Source organism: Chamaea fasciata, unplaced genomic scaffold (assembly GCF_029207755.1).
Source record: "Chamaea fasciata isolate MVZ Bird 193981 ecotype frontalis unplaced genomic scaffold, bChaFas1.0.hap1 SCAF_3, whole genome shotgun sequence".
Classification (NCBI taxonomy): domain Eukaryota; kingdom Metazoa; phylum Chordata; class Aves; order Passeriformes; family Sylviidae; genus Chamaea; species Chamaea fasciata.
The window spans coordinates 72,514,933-72,534,683 of record NW_027094088.1 but is presented as its reverse complement, the minus strand read 5'-3'; the positions used below and the strand labels follow the sequence as shown (position 1 = coordinate 72,534,683).

Below are 19,751 nucleotides of genomic sequence, written 5' to 3'. Positions count from 1 at the left end.
GAGCAGGATTTGGTTCAAGGTTCAGATACATATAGGTGCCAAGAACATAAACTCTCCTTTTAGTTAGCAGTCAAAATGGGCAAACTGATAAGCTGCCAAGGACTGATTAAGTTTGAGATCTATTTGCATTCCAGAGATTCCCATGTAGTAAAGACATGAGACCTGGGAAAGACACGTTCCTGTTCTGTGCCAGAGGCCAGGAGGGGGAGCTTCAACAAGGTCAGGTAGCCCATATGTGAGCATAAGTATTGACTGTACTCAGGTCAACAGTTCTGGCAGATCAAATGAGCGCAATGGGAACTTGTCCTCCTGGCACACCTATTGCCTTCTGCACCTACTGGCTTCCACATCTATTGGCTTCTACACATAACTGTCGAAATCTTGAACTTCAGTCATTCCCTCCCTGCCCAAATGCCCGCTCCAGTGGAGGGGATTAAAACTGTGTGCAGTGTGCAAGATACTGTCATGAAAGTAAAGCTTCCACCTTATATACTATTACAGAATTTATCTTGCAGTTAACTGTTTTAAAGCCTTTCTTCCCCATTTTATTGGTGATATTTAGACTGTTTTCCTAATGGAAATAGTTGGAGTGATTCTGTCCATACTCTACCTCCTTTTTAAGTATGCTTCCTTGCTTGAATATCTACAAACAGAGGTTGTGAAGGTAAGACCTGTGAAAAAGGTGGCTAGATATTCCTATCTATATGTTCATATGCCTAAACCAGAATGATCGTCAGTGAAGATGCTACTTTTTGTTGGGCACTAATAAATCCAGTTGTAAGGCATAAATTCATTGAGAACATGTTTTATATGATACCTATAATTAATGGAACATCTTTCTCCTTTTAAAAAAGCTTGTGTTCTCTGTGAAGGTGTTTGGGGAAAGAAAGAAAAAAAAAAGGCCTCAGCATGGGGTGATGTTGATTGTACTGGATGAAAAAAGTAATTTCTGTTTGAACCATGTAAGTTAGAAAAAACCATGGCCACTGAAATTAGTTCAGTTGGTTGGAGCATGGTGCTAATTAGGCCAAGGTTGTAGGTTCCTGTACAAATCATTGTATAGAGCATTCACGTAAAATTTGGACTCAGTGATCATCTTGAGTCCTTTCAAGTCAGAATATTCTGTGTAATTCTATGATACAGCTTTTTCTTCTGTTACAAATATAACCATTCACTGTGGTCAAAGTAATTTAAAGCATTTTAGCTTTTTTTAAAAGGATATCATTGTAAATAAAAAAGAAAAGTGAATACTCTTGTCATGGATTACAGTATTCTGGTTAAAGATGTATCTGTTTGGCCATGCACTAGAAAAATATATAGAAGAGGGAATAAAAAGGAAGAGTTTCTTTGTATAACAGTTAATATTTAATCCAAATACAGGGTTCAGATAGGATGCATAACTTTTGTTTTCTGCCAAAACTACTTTTCATTTTTCTCATGAGGTTTCTAATTCAGTAATTAAAATGTAATTATCATATTAGCGAACAACATTTTAGAGCATAATTATCATATTAGCTAATAACTTCTTTGCATCTAGACTCTTAATAAAATAAAATATCTGCCTATAATTGAAGATCAATCTAAACCCAAACTCTGGATACCTTTAGTGCTGAATTTCGACGTATAGATGGAAACAGAGTGAAAGTATATACTTTGGAAGAATCATTTGCACATCTAGATTGCATTTCAGTCATTAGGAATATAAACAACTTCTCTCTCATGGAGAATAATTGGGTAATTATTAAGAAATAGAAGTGACAGTCAAATTTATTGCAAATTAGAGAGAAATGTTAGGTATTCAGTATCTCTGTGCTTCATATCAAATGTTTTTAGCTTCTGCTTGTGTATGGCTCTTTCCCCCAGACCCTCCAATAATAATACTGCAGACTGTGAATTAAACGTTGCTGGTTTATCACTGGAGACATGAATCTGTAATATGCAGCATACTGAAACAGGCCTGCTTGTACCTCATTAAACATTTTTGCTTCTTTACATCAGGGGCCCACTGGAATCTGTCTTTCACAGGAGTGTGCCATATATTATTAGTTTCTGAAGCAGTCAAATTTCATATACATTGGCATGCTTTATATTGATATTTATAACATTAATTAAATTACTTTAGAAATATGAATCTGTGGCAAAATTTGTTCTTTTTTTCTTAAGATTTGGAAGAGAATTTAAATTTGTGTTTCTTTTATTTATGGAATTGATATAGTAAATTTCTTGCATTTTTTTTGGAGAGCCATGTCTAAATTTCTTTTGCTAGGCTTGTTTGCTTATGTCATTTTGAGATTTTATTTATCTTGGGTCACATTACAAAATGCGTAAGCTTCACTATTGCTGTAACTTATGAAATAGACAAGTTCAAAAAATCTGAACCAGCATATTTTTAAAACTTTAAAAACAAATCTGCTCAATTTAGAAGCAGAGGCATCTAATATCTCTGCTTTTGAAAAGAGACTTTTGTTTTCAAATTTCTCATTTATCATCACTAACAGTTAACAATAGTACTGAAGATCCATCTCTTTCTTATTTTTTGGCATTTTTATCATGAGAACCTAATACTGTTTGTTTGGTCATGCTACTTGCTTGCTTCTGCCTTCAGAGTACACCCCTTCCTCCCACCACGCCTCCCTCTTTTTTTTCTTCCATGGCTGAAGAATAATAAAGGTAATCATTGAGAGAATACAAGAATACCCACTTTTTTGCAGTCCAGATTCATACATCAGGGACAGAAATAGTGAAGATTTTTCTAAATAACATTCAATAACCAGCATTTGTCTTCTGAAAATTACTTCTAAGTATCTACAACCTTATGCTTATGGAAGCACTCTAGACTCTGTTTTAACTGGGCTAGTAAGTACTGTTGACAAAAGTGATTTTGATGAGATTATTGATAAGATGAAAAGATAATGGCTTAATTTCTAAGCAATTCTCTAATATAAACATTTTTGGAAACTGAACATTAGAGTACTGAAGTGAAACATTAGTAATTTTAACAGTGTTTGTCGCATTTAAAACTCATCCATCAGTCTGATTTTGAAGGGTTTCCTTTTGTTCTTGTGGGCGTTTTTTTTTTTTTTTTTTTTTTTTTTTTTTTTTTTTTTTTAATATTTGAAGACTATTATAAATTTTCCTGGTATTTCACAGCTTTTTTATAGCAATCATTTCAAACTGTTCAATTTTAATACAGTCAGAAAACACTTTGGAAAGAAGCAAAAATGCCTGAAGCAGTACTGAAGAAAATTTATGTTTCAGTGACTTTAAGGGTGAAATGGAAACAATAAACAGCTCCAGTTAATGCATTGCAGTAAGGCAGCAGTAGGATAGTAGTAATAAATTGCTATTAAAAAGGGGAACACGATGCAGGAAAATAAAAATTGGGAAGTAATTTCCTGAAATATAAAAAAATTGAATTTTTTTCTTACTTTATACAAGTACTAAAAATAAAGGATTATTCATATTTAAAGTTCATACCCCTCATAGAATTTTATTGGTGCTCTGCATCTGTTACACAGATGTATGTATATGCATATATAAATATATATGTAGTTTAGATATGTCTTTTGTCCTTTCTCTTTTCCCGTTGTTTAAATTAGATAATAAGGATTGCTTCAGGTTACTGAAGGATTCTACGCATGGCTTGAGAGAAGGAAGAAAAATATGGAAATGCAGTTTTTGAACTGGCTTAAATCACTCAAATATCTACAAACTCCTGAACATTTAAATACTAAGCATTAAAAAAAAAATCATCCTACAGCTGGTGATAACAGTTGAAACATTTAATTTCTGAAGACGATTCCACACAGGGGTCATTACTAAAATTTCACTTACTGTAATGATGGTCACAGCATCTGGCAGGCCTTAGCATTTTTTGTTGTTATTGTTTATCCATTTGCAAGATTCAAGTTTTAGTCTTTTGTGACTGCAAATGAACTTTTTATTTGCTTTCTTTAATGTCCAAAGTCATGGCAATGAGTATTCTTAAAGCTTAGTTTAAGAAAGAAATGGATTTTTTAATGGTGTTTTCTAATTCTAAGCTTTTATGAATACTAAGAACATTTTTGTTTTTCTATTTTTTAGAAAGAGAAAATGGACTTTTTTGCGTTTTAGATAGGCTTAAGTGTGAAAATTTGGGGTTTGTTGGTTTTTTTATTAAAAAAATTGCATATTTTGTGATTCTCTTTTGCTGGATCTTGCAGTGTTTGGTTTGTTGCTTTTAAATTACCTACTTGGTCCTAGCAGGGTGAGTCAAATTGTCTGGATAACTGGGATTTGACCCTGAAGGTACTTCTGGATAACACATGCTGATATTTGATGCTAAAGATGCATTAGAAATTACCTTACCAGAAAGGGCAAGCAGAAGGAGACCTGACCATATGACACCAGTCTTTTGAGGTGCACTGGTAATGGCAGGAATCAAAGAATTAAGTAAGAAAGCAAGTTGGAAGCTACAGGCTGGGACTCTTGATTTCTCAGGAAGAAAACCTGAGTCCTGGCCCTGAATTTCTCTCCCATTCAAGCATTTTCTACAAGAAATTGATTGGATAAGAAGTAAATAGTCTAGAAATTTTGGGCTGGCTCCTCTTTTATAGCTAGCAGAGGCATATAGAAATATATGATAATTTCAGGATTGCTCCTGTTTTTGGGTCTTGCAAACTTAAAATTCCTATGTGCTAGCCTATCTTCAGTCAAAATTGAAAATTATGTTATACGTAAGTGTGCTGTCTGCTGGTTAGGATATCATTCTGAATACTGTGTATAATGGATTTTGTTTTCTGCTTTATAGGCAAATGCTTTAACAAGTTTGCTTGAAAAAAAAAGAGTAATCACATAATCACAAGCAGTAGATTTTCTTGAAGTTGTCTTTCCATGTAAGCTGCACATTTGGCTTTTACTAATTGTCTTCTGACTTTGAAGTTTAAGCCCTTTTCTGTTTCATATTTAGATGTTGAGAGATCCAAGCATGAGCTTCTTATACTGCAATATAAGAAGTATAATCTCTACCTGCTTGGATGTCTTTAGCTCCTGGAAATCCTTTCTGTTTTCCAGGAATTTTGAAGCAATTTTTGGTAACTGTTGAACCATGGTCTCTGTGAATTTCTTCCAAGAAATTAGATACGTGACTTTTCTAAGCTCTGTTTGAAAAAATGTGGTAAAATTTGACATTCTTTCCTGACTCTTGTTTACCTCATTAAAGCAAAACTGAAAGAAAGCCCCAAACCCACTAAACCCAAAAACCCAAACCAAAACCACAAACCAAAACAAAAAATATCCACATTTTTCTCCAGCTTTTGCTTGTGGATATGTTAGTATTATACAGTACAATACTGTAGGAGTTGAGTTCAAAATACATTTACTTTTTTAATGTTAACCTATTTCTTGTAGGTGTGTCACCCTAATTTTAAAAGTAGGTGAAAACCTGGATACAATTTTCTTCATTGTCTGTGCATGGTTTGGCTTCTTAAATAAGATTCCAGACACAAACTTACTTTTAAGAAGATGAGTAGCATGCAGCATAATGAAAAAGAAAAATCCTGGCCTGGATGCAATATTATTAGCAGTTTTCTATGGTCTTTATGATGAGGTTAGAGAACTGGTTGTGTCAGTGTTCTAATACATTTTATGACTCTTTCTAGAACGAAATTAAATGGTTTATGATTTGTAGCTCTTTAGACCTATAAGTAGGGAAGTTAAAAGATGGTAACTGTCCAGCAAGTAGCCTATAAGCAGATATAAAATTTTCACAAGGGCCAGTATAAGACTGTTTCTGTAGAATTGGGCATTTAAGTTTGCATGTTATCTTCTTTAGAGAAGTTTTGGGAAAAAAGTTTTCTTTATAGATATTGAGAAGCCTTTCATCTGGATATTGACTGCATCTAGAAAAAGACAAGGGAAAGAAACAGACATGCTGTTTTAAGGAAGTTCAAAACATTTTGTTACCCAAAGTAAGGAAAAGCACATTTTAGCAAAATCTCCTGAGGCCATATTTGTAGTCAGACCTAATTTAATACTTTGTTTCCTTTTGTTACTGTCAATCATGATAGGCTAATTATTATGTGAGTGTGATGATTGCACTGATATTATCAAACGTATTCTGTAAAACATTGTTTAGCATGTCAGAGAAAGCTAATGTACAACCCGTAAAGTGGGAAGAAATCCTATGGATAGTACATTCTAACACTATAGATGAATGTGTACAGGTGTTGTCATTTTATCTGTCACCTTTACTTGTGCTCTATTGATATTCTGACTGAAAGGAATAATATTCGTAGAGATGCTATCAAAAGCAGTATTTTGTAAGTATACCACGTATTTCAGTCTAGTAATATTTTTAAACTTTTATTTTTTAATTTTCAAAGCATATTTGTGCTGATGAAAGGGAAGATTCTAATGTGTGTTATTTGTCACATCTGACTTGGAGATGTTAAAATTCATCCAGTTACATTTAAAATGACTTTGAAGATACTTACCATTTGTATGGACTTTTGCATGCATACAAATTTTGTACGCAAAAAAGCTTTTAAAATCTTTTTCAGCAGTTTTATAAGGTAAGGAAAACTTTGTACAAATGAGATCCACAGTTAATATTTCCTTATAATATTCCTTATTATTTCACTACGTTTAAGAAAAAAACCCAACCAAACTCTTTCTCTTTTGATATTCAACATTAACAATATAAACATAACATTGACTAATTATTTAGCCTGTTCCTTATTGTGGAATCAGAAAAGATACAGTTTTATTTGTCTTAAATCAATGGATGATTCAAATCCTTTTAGGATGTGAACTTGTCTAAAAGTTGTCAGTTTCATGCAACTACATTAAAATGTCAATCCAAAAATAGCTTAGAGGATGAAGCTAATAGTTCTATGCATTTTATACAGCAGAATTTGCAGGATTCTGTGATCATGGCTTCATACACTGATTCCTTGAATGCCGTTAACAGAAATTATATCTCATTTCAAAACATGTTAGATTTTGTAATAATTGTGCTTGTATTGCAATGTTGAGATGTTTTGGGGTGAAATATTTATTTTAAAGAAAATCTCCTTGTCCAATAGCGTGCAGGAAATAGTAGCAATGAAAGTAAATCCCTGAAATTCCAGATCCTGCTTCCTTCCTCCAAACCATATGTGCACTCGGAATGGATAAAGGTTTCTGCTGAAGTGTGCTATCTTTTTCTGCAGTGCCGTATCCACATAAAACCAGCTTCAAAGTGAAACACCCAGCATTTTCTTTGTCAAATAATCCTTTTCAACTTTTTCCTGTTGTAAGATTCAGAATGCTTTCAATATAATTTTGAAAAGAAGTAATAAAAACATGGTATTGTTCAGATTCACACTACTGTATTCTAAATCTATAATTCAATGAACTACTTTACTTTATGGAAAATGTTGTAAAGAAGAAAATTTTTCATTCATTTTTAACATCTTGTTTGAAAGTGATTCAATTTCTTAAATCCTGTTCCAGGCAGAAATAAGTGGCTGAGATGTAATTTAGTTCTGTATTTATAGGAAGCGCAAGTCTAAGCTGTCAGCCTTTAAGGAGTTCTTTGAACCACCCCTGTAGCTTTCAAATCCATAACAGGACCTGAAAGAGGATTATCGGTACAGTGCATAGCACACTTGATTAGGGCTAAAATGCCTTCAGCCAGCAGCCTCTATCAGTCACTGTAGCTCAGCACTCACCGTGCCTCCTCCTGGCAGTATCATACACGCCATAGCAGTGATATCAGGTTTTTTGGATGAGCCTCTTCACTGCCTTCTGGCTATAACTCTATTGGAGAAATATAGTTCATTCACAGTTCAAAAAGCCATCATTTCCATCTCTGTAAACGTCTATAGTGTATTACCATCCTCTGAACTCTCAATAATGTGCTTTTGACTTATTATCTTCTCCATGTGGTACTTCCTTGCACAATCATTGGCTCCAATTACCAAATGACCAATTTTGAAATTAGAACATGTCAGAGTTAAGCATTGGTTTTAATAGTATAATGCCTGGCAGAATTGCTTGCATTCTGTCTTGAAACACTTTTTAGAAAAGCAGTTTATCACAAATACCAGTTATTCCTTTCTCCCAATTTTTGAGGCTAATTAAACAAAATCTGTCTGAGAGTTCATGTTTTCTGAATGTGAAATAGTCAATCAAAATAAAAAAGAATTTTATTTGTCACATCAGCATCAGATCTTGGCAGCATAATTATCTTAGATTCAAAGTATTGACCTGAGATGAGGAAAAAGAAAAAAATATTTTCATTCCTATAGAGCTTCCTATTTTACTACTAAAATTTAAATATATTTGTATGCTTTCAAAGTAAAATCATGGGAAGAGATGCTACTGGGCTTTAAAATCAGTGTTTTTTCCAGTCTCTCAGTCCCATTTTTAATGTTACTTAAGAAAGTGGTTTATGTTGCTGCATTTAAAGTGTTCATGTCACATGTGACTGATGATGTTTTTATATCGTATTAATAAAGACCTTCAGAACTGTCAGTAAATTTGTGTAGATTGGTGCATGTTGATAATATGGCTAAAATGTCAAAAATGTATAGCTATTAACAACTAGCATGTGTATGTGCAAGACCTCTAACCAGTTGGTTTGATATTAGAAAAAAAGAAACTTAATTTTATATCTTCATGCAAGGAAATCACAGTTAAAAGATTAATGTTACTGTTTCCATAACTTTGTTAAAGTGAAAAATGTTATGTGTGAATGATTTTAGAATTTTTTTAGCCTGGTTTCATATTTAAAAAACGTGGAAGTTTTAACTCTGTGTATATGGTTCATACATTTGCAATATTGTTAGTTCTTTTCGACTAAGTAATTTAATATTATTAATTATTTTAGACTCAGTAATTTCAAGTAGTCTGTAAGCTTTATTTCGACTGAATTGATAGACTATGATCTGAGGTAATGTGGCCTTTTGCTACTCGTTTAAGAGTTTAATTTTTCAGAGGGCACAGATTGCAAAATAGCTGCTAGCTGTAATTAGATGGCATTCATTTCTCATGAAACAAACAGGTGACTGTGACTGTACTGGAAACAAAGGAGAAATTCTTTGATTTACTATTAGCCAGATTTGCTATTTGCTTGTTTGGAGTCCTACTTGCATACTTTTAAAGCTTGAACGAGTAAGGATTTTTTCAAGTGGGCAACAGTAGCTCGGGTTTCCTGATATGCTGCTATTTCTAAAGTTCTCTGCATGTGAGAGAAGGAGAGATTTCCTAGTAATTCATTCTAGAGCTTCTAGATACCTAGTGATTTGTGCAGTTTAGAAGTTTTATTCTCTCTGCTGGGTTTTGTTAGGTGTTACATGGAGATGACAGCACAGAACACACAAGATGGTGATCTTCGAAGGGGACCCTGTTCTGGAATGGAAATGGAATATGGAATCATTCAGAGGGTTAACCTATTATTTGTGAAATTATGTACTTTAGAGTAGGAAAATTTTTTTGAGGGGATAATTTTTGCCAAGATGTGTAGCAACCTGACTTTTTTTTTTCCCTCTGGATTTTGTGTTTCAGAAAATTATTTGAAAACTGGGGAAAATAGGATGACTTGTAAACAATAAATATCAATTCTACTACAGTTTTTTGATGGAAGATGCAGACTTTTTCACTTGAACAATTCAGGACAAATGTTTTTGGGGTTGTATAATTATAAACTATTTTAGATTTTTTTTTTCCCTTGGAAAATAGTAAGGGCATCTACATTATATCCTTTTTGGTAAAATATTACCATCCCTTTTTTTTTTTTTTTCCCCCAATGGTTTGTGTTTCTGAAGATACAGTTGTTCCATCAGTATTACATTGATGATTGATTTTTTCCTATTTGTTATGGTAAAAAAACTTGGTCATATAAAGATTTTTTCAATAGAGACAATTGATGAAAAACCGTAGTGGATTTCAGGTACATTATCCCAGATGCCACTTCAAAGATACAGTATTTAAAGAATATTTATTAATTTCTCTGGCTTATCTGGCTTGGATTGGCACATCTGAAATATTCCTCAACACTCTGATTCTTGAGGAGTTGATCACTCCTAAAAATCTACTGAGCTTTATCTAAGTGGTTACTGTGATAGTAAAAACTGGAAGTGCTCAGCTGTACAGCTATCACCTACTGTACACAGCCTATAAAACTTCATGGGCTACAGATTGAGCTGTAGATATGTGATCCCATATTCCCTGCTGTCACTATTACAGGGCAGAGACAAACTGCCTTATCATCAACGCTGTAAATGAAGAAGCCATGAATGAGACCACTGAAGCAAGTTAAAAATAACATAAACACTTTTTTTTACTGCTTTTAGGTTTTCTCTCTGTGTTTTGAGCTAGTAGTGGAATTTCAGGCTATTCCTCCAGGATGCAATGCTGGTTGCATCTTAGAACTAACATGTTTCTGCCTACCATGGGCCTATAAACTCTGTTAAAAAAACCCCCCAAATCCTAGAACCTGCATTTTTCAAGCTGCTAGACAGAGATAGGCATTGGTTTGGCTGCTTGTCCACATACGAATGGCAAGATTTATGACTCTTCTGTCTGCTTATCTGAAGGCTTGCAGTGCATTCCTCAATTTGATTATTAATAAGGCTTTCCTGAATACAAAGTAAAGCAGCAGTAAAGAAAGGCCTGCTTGGGAGAGAACAACATGACACAATATGCTATGACAGCTTCTGGATATCACCATCCTTCCATAATTGAGTATATCTGAACTGGAAAGCCAATTCTTTTATTCTCGTTTCCGTTTTATAAAAAATTGCGATATAAATAATGGCTTGTCTCCCAGTATTAAGCCAGCGGATTTGCATGACATAGTCTTTAAAAATACTCGAACTATTTTTATTTTTTTTCTATTATTTGCATACTCAGTAACAAATATAGGAACATAATAGTAAATTTAAAGTTACTGAATAAGTTTCTATTTCTTTTGCAGCAATGGAAAAGCATCATTTGAAACTTCAAACTCTTGTCAGTGTTTGAATTCATTTATGTGTCTTTGCTGAGCATCCTGGTAACATCTAATGCATAGACTTCCAAGCAAACTTAGAATGTTTCTTCATCTGGAAAATGAGGATCTGTTTTTTTAATATATTCTAATATTCAGAATTCAGACCTGTCTGTCTGAACTCCTGGTCTTGTTACTGGTTGAGTTCAATTTAACCTGTTTTGATGTTCAACTAAGCAATGGTGTTGCCCTGTGTGCTGCATCAGCTTGGCCAAAGCTGTATTCACTACTGAGGAAGCTGGAAATTTCAGTCATTTTGCATTTAGTAGGACATGAAGCACTTTTGAGAACGAGCTGATTTGAGTCTCTAAGTGTGAATGTTACAATGAGCCTACACCTGCCAGCATCGAAGATATTTTACTATATATTTTACTAAACTGAAATGAAAGGAACCTAGTGGATTTTTGACAACCTACTACTTAGAAAATAGCTAGGAATCTTCAAATATATGGTCTACTTTATATTCCACTAGGGTTCTTATTTTTAATTTCAGTGTCAACCTAGTGCAAAATGTGAATATATTCAGGAGCAGAAAATAAGTTTTCCTTCCTTCTAGCAAAACATCATAATCATAGAACAATAGAAACAGATTGTTCTACTTCTCTTTTTCTTAGGAGTGGAAATATACCCTCAAACAGACACATCATATGATGCCAAGTTTGGGGGTTTTTTTATGACAGGGATAGAGAATAAGTCAGTGAGTGAGTGAAGAAATCACTGAATGGTGTATGTGGGCAATTACACATCATGGCCACTCACAGGAGATGTCATCTTCATAAAATTGTCTTAGTATATGATAGACTGTTGCTAACATTAGGAGTTACCTAGATAGGCAAGGTGTGTATATATATATAAAATTATATTTTTTTTGTGCTGAGAGTAGTGGCTGAATCTTTGACAGGGAATTCCCTGTCTCAAGGATTTAGAAATCAGCATAATGCAAAATGCAACAATAAAGAAGGAAGGTTGTACTGAACTTCAGACACATGGAAATTAGAGAAGAAATCTCCAATGTAAAAACTTCAGGGGAACAAAGAAACTGTAATCTTTATTCCTTTTAATTAATCCATTTAGCTGAGGATATAATTAGGATTTTGTAATTGTGTGATATCGGTTTATTCAAATATATTTGAATAACTGCCCTCCAGATGCCTTAGGAAAGGCTACAAAATCTATCTTAATTTTCATTTTGTTTATGGAAATGTGTTTTTAATTGTCTCTGAATATCTATATTTATCATTTAACTAATTTTTAGATTTCTGCAGCAATTTAAAAATATTTTCCATAAATCAAATACTATCTTCCTATATGTCACCATTTGAATTACAGTGTTTAGAATCTGTAAGTCTTAGCAGCACAAAACATTGTCTATTAGAATTTTTCCCTGAAAAGAGCACTCCATTAACTTCAAAAGCAGTAGGTTGTCTTTCACGTTCATGTTCTGTTATTGGGCAAATAAACATGGTCATTTTTTGAGTTTAAAAATGTACTAGGCTTATATATTTACTGAATACTATCTAAGTTTCTTTAGCGTTAGCTCCTACAGTTTTGTTAATATTGGTTACTGATTGTATACATATATACAAATATACATATAAATTCTATGTACAATCAGTTTGAATTTCCCTAGATATTTAATTTTTTCTTGGGAGTCTGCCTTTCCCATCATTGCCTCTTTTCCAGTTTGAAATGACTAATGCTTAAATGATTATTAGTCACATCTTATCTCAGTGGCTAAGGCTTGTGCTTTTAAAGTAATATTTTATGAGCGTCTGCTCCCGTGGCTCTTGCCAGAAATTAAAAGGCTGATCTGCAGGAAAAAGAAGTTAACACATCAATTTTGTAGTGAGAAATGGGTTGCAAGAGGAAGAAAATTTGCAAAACCAAAAAGCCTTTTATATTTAATACTATCAGTAAATAGTAAATACACATCTTCTTGCTTTACCAACAGTTTATCTGCTTGGTTACACACAAGACTGTTTACAAACTGACTGCAGTTTTTGAAGTTTAGTTTGATCCAGTCACTGGATATTCAGATTCTGAGAGCTTCTTGCTGAGAAAGTAACAGTATTGAATAAATTTTTTTAGACAGTAGAAGTTGAGGTAGCAACATTATTTTTGAAATTAATAAATACAAGTGAGGAGACAGTGAATGAGTAACATTTCTTTCAAAGGCACAATACCTAGCTCGTAATTAGTGATCCTGTGGTGATGGCCATTGTCTGTCCATTAATATTGACATGTCTCTGTTAAAATGAGGGCTGACGGGACCATAAAGATGATGGTAATTTTTCTGAGGCATTCCATTTCACCACAATAAGCACATCTTCAAATTAGTTTTATTTTCGCAGTATCCTTGGCCTTTCCAGATCCAAGAATAAACTATATTACCCCTAAGTATGTATAAATTTACATTCTATGGACAATGATATCTCATTAATGAGAAAAACTGAAGCACAGCACCGTCTCACAAATATATTTGCTTCATTGAGGATGAAGGTTGGCTCCAAAGTGTTCCAGAAAACGTTTATTATTTGAGGCATGTCCTACTCTGGTAGCATGCCTTATTTGGGGATGCTTGCATTGCAAGATAGAGGTTACGCAGGGTGTTGGATTCCTGTGTTTACTGAGAATGAAGTTAGTATCTACATGCAGTTCAAGGCAAAAGAGCAAAATCTGAACTTTTTGCTCAACATATTTATCAGTTCAGGCAAACAGTCATGCTAAAATATCTCTACATTTTAATTTCTGGAGGCAATTTGAAGCATCTCAGTTCTATGCTCCTTTGTATGTTGTGTTTTCAGTGAGTTGTCGAGTTCATTATTAATGTATCATAAGTAGAAAGCAAGAATCCATAAGTCTCCCTTCCACCTGCCACACACACATAGGTAATGGAAAATCTGGAAGGGACAAATATATTCATTTCAATTTTAACTATATAAAATGGTTAACACAAGTGATAGTAGCTATGTTATAATTAAATATACTTCATCCTTCTCCTATTTTGTTTCTAAATTCTGTAGTTAATATATAATGCTAGGCTTATATTTTTATTCACAATACTAAAATGAGTATTGAATGGAAAAAAACCAACAGGTTTTCCTTAAGGTAAGTTCTAATTCTTGCTGCTTTATTTATTGCCTGACTCAAAGCTCATCCAAATCATAAGTTGTACTGGATCAGGTTTATGAAATTAAATATTTCAGGCTGATGAATCTTTTCCAAATGGATGATTAAAGATGTTATTTTATGCTTTTTTTGCTTACTAGTGATTTTTTTTTTTTTGTTCTTTTTTCTTTGTTCCTGTACCAGGAGGCATTTTTGAGTGTGTGGAATCTGGTCCAATGGGAGCAGAAGAATTAGCCTTCAGATTTGCTGTGAACACAATCAACAGAAACAGAACTCTTCTGCCAAACACCACATTAACATATGACACACAAAAGATAAATCTCTATGACAGTTTTGAAGCATCCAAAAAAGGTAACCTTTTGAATATTTAGTTTTTTAACGAAGATCTAAGACTCAGTTTACTTACCTGAAAAAATGTCGGTCCAATGAAGCCACATGCAATGATACTGACATTATTGTCACTGACATTAAAGAGCTGCTTTATTAAAGGTTGTAATGGAACTGCTTAACAATTGCATTATCACCTTTGCTCCCACTAACCCTGTCTAAAAGGTACTTGCTTAAATATTTAAAATCTGAGATTAATTTTGCTGAACATTGTGACTAGGTTGTTTCTGAGACCAGCTCCTTTGGAGTGAGAAATCTCACTGTCCAAAATTTATCCAGCAAAATGCCAAGTTCCCCAAATTCTACTGAACCTGTGATTCAATTTTAAGCATTCAATCACCTCAAGTACATTTTCACAAATGCCTTTATATAGTTAATCATCGACTTCAGAAGGAAGTTGTAATTTTGTGCATCCTATACCATCATGACATAAAAATAAATCTGTGCTTAAGACTATCAGTATCAGAAACATGTCACGGTCTGAGTTAAGCTCTTTTCTCCTAACTAGAAGTTATAGGTTTGCAGAAGAATTAAGAGTAAAATTTATTTTTAAAAGCATTTTTTAATAAATTGAAGATCTGATCTCATGTGAATTCTATATGTTACAAGATAACAAGAAGGGTGAAATAATTGGAGGTCATCTTGTGTTTCTTATGTCAGGTTTCTAGCTCAAATCTGCCAAGTGATCTGGTCCCAACATGTCTCTCCCATGCATTAACGAGAAAAAGCTTTATACAATAAGGGATTTTTGGTGTTATAGTGGGCTAGGAAGAGTGAAAACACTTGTTACATTAGAAATTATACATAAGCGAAAGCTCCTGTGTCATTATTAATGTACATGAAGGACATCTTAAAAGTGGAATTTAATGTTAATTAAATATTCAGTTTAGAACTAAGGTGAAATTTTTACCACTTTTACTATAACAGATTAACAGAGTTAATCTTGCTAACCAGTTTTATCTGTTTATTTGACAAATAAATAATTCAAATATAGAATCTTGTTGGGCAGGAAAAGAGAGTATCCTTATTTGCCTAGAAACACATACAGTTTGGTCATTGAAGGATGATTATGAAAAATTGTCATGAAAATTGGTCATTTTTCATCTATGAAAAATTATAGGCTAAATATTTATGCCTAGCGAGGCGTTTTTTTTGCAGAGTAGCATGTATGGTAGAAGAAAAAGGCAAAAATACACTTTTAATAGGATATATTTGAGTTGGTATTCTAGTGTTTTGGATGATGGATTAAAGCAGGTTTTGAGAGAGACTTCTCTTTCCTTCTCAGCCAGCAATCAATAAAAGGGATGAGTCTTGATTCTGTTTCTTTCATTTTCCTTTCCTTCTCACCTTCCAAATTCAACTGCTTTCTGACTCCTGCACATGCGGACCTGTGAAATCTAATGGGACAGTTTCTCCCCTTTCCTGAGGGATGATGTAGACAGCAGAGAAATTTCTGCTGAGATCTTTAATTCTTTCCTGAGAAGTGCAATTACTTTTAGTCCTTACCTGGGGTTTGCTAGCCTGAATATTATGTTGCTAATTCTTGTTAGACTGTAATAACTGAAGGCAGAATGGCAACATGCTGTTGATTAGACATATTGAATAGATTGCATATATTCGTTTTTCCCAGTTGTATCTTGGATGAGAATGCAACACGTTATTTGTAACTGCTCAGGCTATATCAAAAATCTATGTAATCTTCTAGTACTAATAGCTTTTTGCATCATCAATTCACAATAGAGACAACTGCATTTGTGCTCAAAAGTGCTTTAGTTCAGAATCAAAGGCTAAAGGTTAACACAAAATGGTTCATTTTATTATGATGGATCCAAAGCAGAGTTTTAGCAATGAAGTTTAAGCATTTGACTCGTTTTTGTGGTTCATTATCATGTCCATTAGTGAGCAGGCAGGCACTGCATCAAAAATAGCCTGTTTAGACCTCTTATTAACACATACTTTTGAAGTTGAATATGGATGAAATATTAATGGCTTTAAAGGTACTACATATATAAACAACCTGAAGGCAAGATGCTATTTCCAAGCTACTGTTTCAGTGAAGAATAATGTAAATGCAAGAAAATATCCCTCAGTGTTCTAGGAAATTTGTATGCGTCTGATAGAGTCAATGCCATATTAAATCACGTGTGAAAGCATTGCATTATTCAAACCTCAGAAAGAGGAAAAAAAAAAGTCCATTGAAAAGCCATCTGGTAGCTATTGCTGTTGTTAGTGATCCCATTTACTGACATTTGCATAAAGCTTGTTGATTACTCTTAGGAAGGACAATATTAGCATAAATGTTTTTTTATTGAGCTAGTCATTTAGGCAACACACCGAATAGCAATGAAGATCCTGTGTTTCCGACAAGTTTATTTAAACCACCGGTGCTCTGCAGCAATAAAAAGGTGTGCCAGCATAGTTTCTGGAATGCACTTGAAAGACTTAGCAATATTTTCATCAAGTTGAAAAGAACGAGCACAACAATTAATTTTGAATTGATGAGAAAAGCAATGCTGCAAGATCTGTTTCTACTGCTTGTTTCCTCATCTGTCAAGAACATTGATGGTGGAGTAACAGAATTAATCAAACCCCAAACAAATACTCACGTCTAGTTTGGTTTTCATTACTCCTCTCTAGCAAATGAGTTGTTTTCCTAGAAGACAGAGTCTGTTTTTTAGAGCTGTATATTCATAAAAGTTATGCTTGTGGTAGTGAACGACACATGAGCAGGGCATTGGCTGAAACTCGGGTCTTCAGTATTGACTATTTTTTCCTGCCTTCTTTTTGGCATGTCCTAACAAATATTAAGCAAGATGATACTGGAGTATGCTGTGGGAGATGATACAGACCAGAGACTGCTAATGAACAGTACAGATAGGGTCGCCCTGTATCAGAAAACAGGAAGCTGAGCTGCTTAAATACGGCAGTGTCATGTCAGTGACTCTTGGCCAGTTTTATATACCCATACAAGTATAGCAAAGCTGAGCATTTCCAGTTTTCAAGAAGGGACACTTAATTTTTTTTCACTAACAGACAGCAATTTAATTTTAGGGAAAATGATGGTCCTTAAATTGTACTAGCCAACAAGCCTATTTCAGATACAGAAATTCAAATGTCCATTTTGATGAAATTAACTCTGTGCCTGATAAATAACTGTCAGCTACTTCACATGTAAAATTTCTGAGTAAATAGGACCTCAGTAGAATGAGTGTTGATTGATTGCGGAAGAAGTTATCACTTCACCTTGATTAGGATACTGCCCTATTTGACCCTTTTCCAAACGTAAGATGTAGCTAGGCACAAACCTGTTTTATTTGTCAGTACTTTTAAAAATACACACACTTGCTGGCCTTTGTCACTTCCACTGACCTAGAAATATTTAATAAACATAGCTGAGCACTATTTAGATGTTAAGATTCATCAGTTTGTAATGAAAGCTTGGAAGCATATTCTGAAGTTGAAATGTGTAAATTAGTGCAAGTGTTAATAAGAAGGGAGCTAGGTCAGTAAGACAGTCGTATTTCATGGAGTGCCTTTTGTTTAATATGAATTGTGCAATACCTTCTGGCACACTGCCTTTTTTCCTCTCATCATTGACAGACTTCTGTCTCCTCTTCAGCCTGCGATCAGCTGTCCCTTGGGGTGGCAGCCATCTTCGGACCATCCCACAGCTCCTCAGCTAACGCTGTGCAATCCATCTGCAATGCTTTGGGAGTGCCACATATCCAGACCCGCTGGAAACATCAGGTGTCAGACAACAAGGACTCCTTCTATGTCAGCCTCTATCCGGATTTCTCATCACTCAGCCGTGCCATCCTTGACCTTGTGCAGTTCTTCAAGTGGAAAACAGTTACTGTTGTTTATGATGACAGCACTGGTAAGGCCAAAGCATCAGACTATATGCAGACCTATTCACATATTCACAGAGAGAGGGAGGAAGGGTATCATTAGTCATATTTCACAATTTACGAAATCTTTAACAATTTGCAAGAATTTTAGTGGTGAGGCAGTGTATAACGAATAATGTGGACCTATTAGCATAAGTATTCTCATGGGTATGCTTCAGTTGCTGAATTCTGTGTATTTGAGCTCACAGCTGTCAATAAATTGGTCACACTCTGTCTGTGTTTTCTGCAGTGTCTTAAGAGTTGCTAACAGTAATGTCTTTTGATTTTACTTAAAACTTAAACTTGGAAGAAAAATATGGTAACTTGAAAGATACACTAGTGTGCCCAGTGAGGTAGAAAGCCTAAATTCTGGTGCTTCTTCTGGTGTTGGTTGAGTTCGAAGGCAGATGCTATATTTGTTTGGAATTTTAGTGTCTTTTTTTTCAGATAGAAGTTAAGAAGGAGCCCTGGTCTCAGCTCTTTGTAATTGGAACAAAAAGAAGTTCGGAGGCTTGTTTTGCAGATGAATTACAAGAGTTAAAAGTGAACTCCTGACTTCTCAGCAGAAATGTACTAGGTTATTACCTTTATATAGGTTATTACGTTTTTTGGTCACTGAAATTTGTTTAACTTTTCAAGTTCCTCTTGAGAGTGGCACCTTTGAAAAATGCTGTAAAACTTACATTTCATTTGAGGTCTAGTGGTGGTCATAAATAAGACCTTGGTTAAGAGGAAAATATCACTGTAATGGAAGATACAAGGAAGTACCTGGCCAAAGAAGATACATTAAATCTTATTGGAAATGCAGCTAACTTCTTCCATGCTGGTTGATCCATCTTTGTCAGGAAAAGAGCATAGTGAGCCTTAAATTCTTCTCGTGGTTCATTGAACTGGAAGACTGTTGATGTGCTCATTACATGGTGCTACTCTCTATCCAAATCTGAAAATAAAAAAAAAAATGAGATCAAGAAACAACGTAAGGTTACCTGTAGGAAAGACTAACTCTGCTGGATAAACAGCAGTTACTACAGCAGGACAGAACACCTACTTGCTATTCAAGCTCAGATAAGACGCATGTATAGCTACCAAAAGGTGAGGAGAGAGCAGAGAAGACAGTGCATAAAAGTCTTTACAACTGATATTTTTCTTTATGCCTTTTAAAAAAATGGAAGGCAGTGATGTTTAGAGGCTGCCTCACTACAAGTTTTTTGGCTTGTTACCAAAAGTCACAGGTAATCAAATTTTTTGATTTAAGCTTTGAAATCAAACTTTAGCTTTATAGACTTAAGGCAAGCAATATGCAGCTTGTTACTTTTTTTCCTCTCTTTTTCTTTCTA

The 19,751-nt window shown here is 34.3% G+C and overlaps 1 protein-coding gene across 5 annotated transcripts in view; it reads left to right on the top strand.

Annotated features, from left to right (window-relative positions):
• The window catches only part of GRIK2 (glutamate ionotropic receptor kainate type subunit 2), a 365,936-nt gene that overhangs the window by 106,777 nt on the left and 239,408 nt on the right, over positions 1–19,751 (top strand). For all 5 annotated transcript variants that reach the window (XM_066179492.1, XM_066179493.1, XM_066179494.1 and 2 more), the window contains exons 3-4: positions 14,324–14,491; positions 18,147–18,404. In XM_066179492.1, the coding sequence (XP_066035589.1) occupies positions 14,324–14,491; positions 18,147–18,404 (426 nt within the window). The remainder of the gene's footprint in view (positions 1–14,323; positions 14,492–18,146; positions 18,405–19,751) is intronic.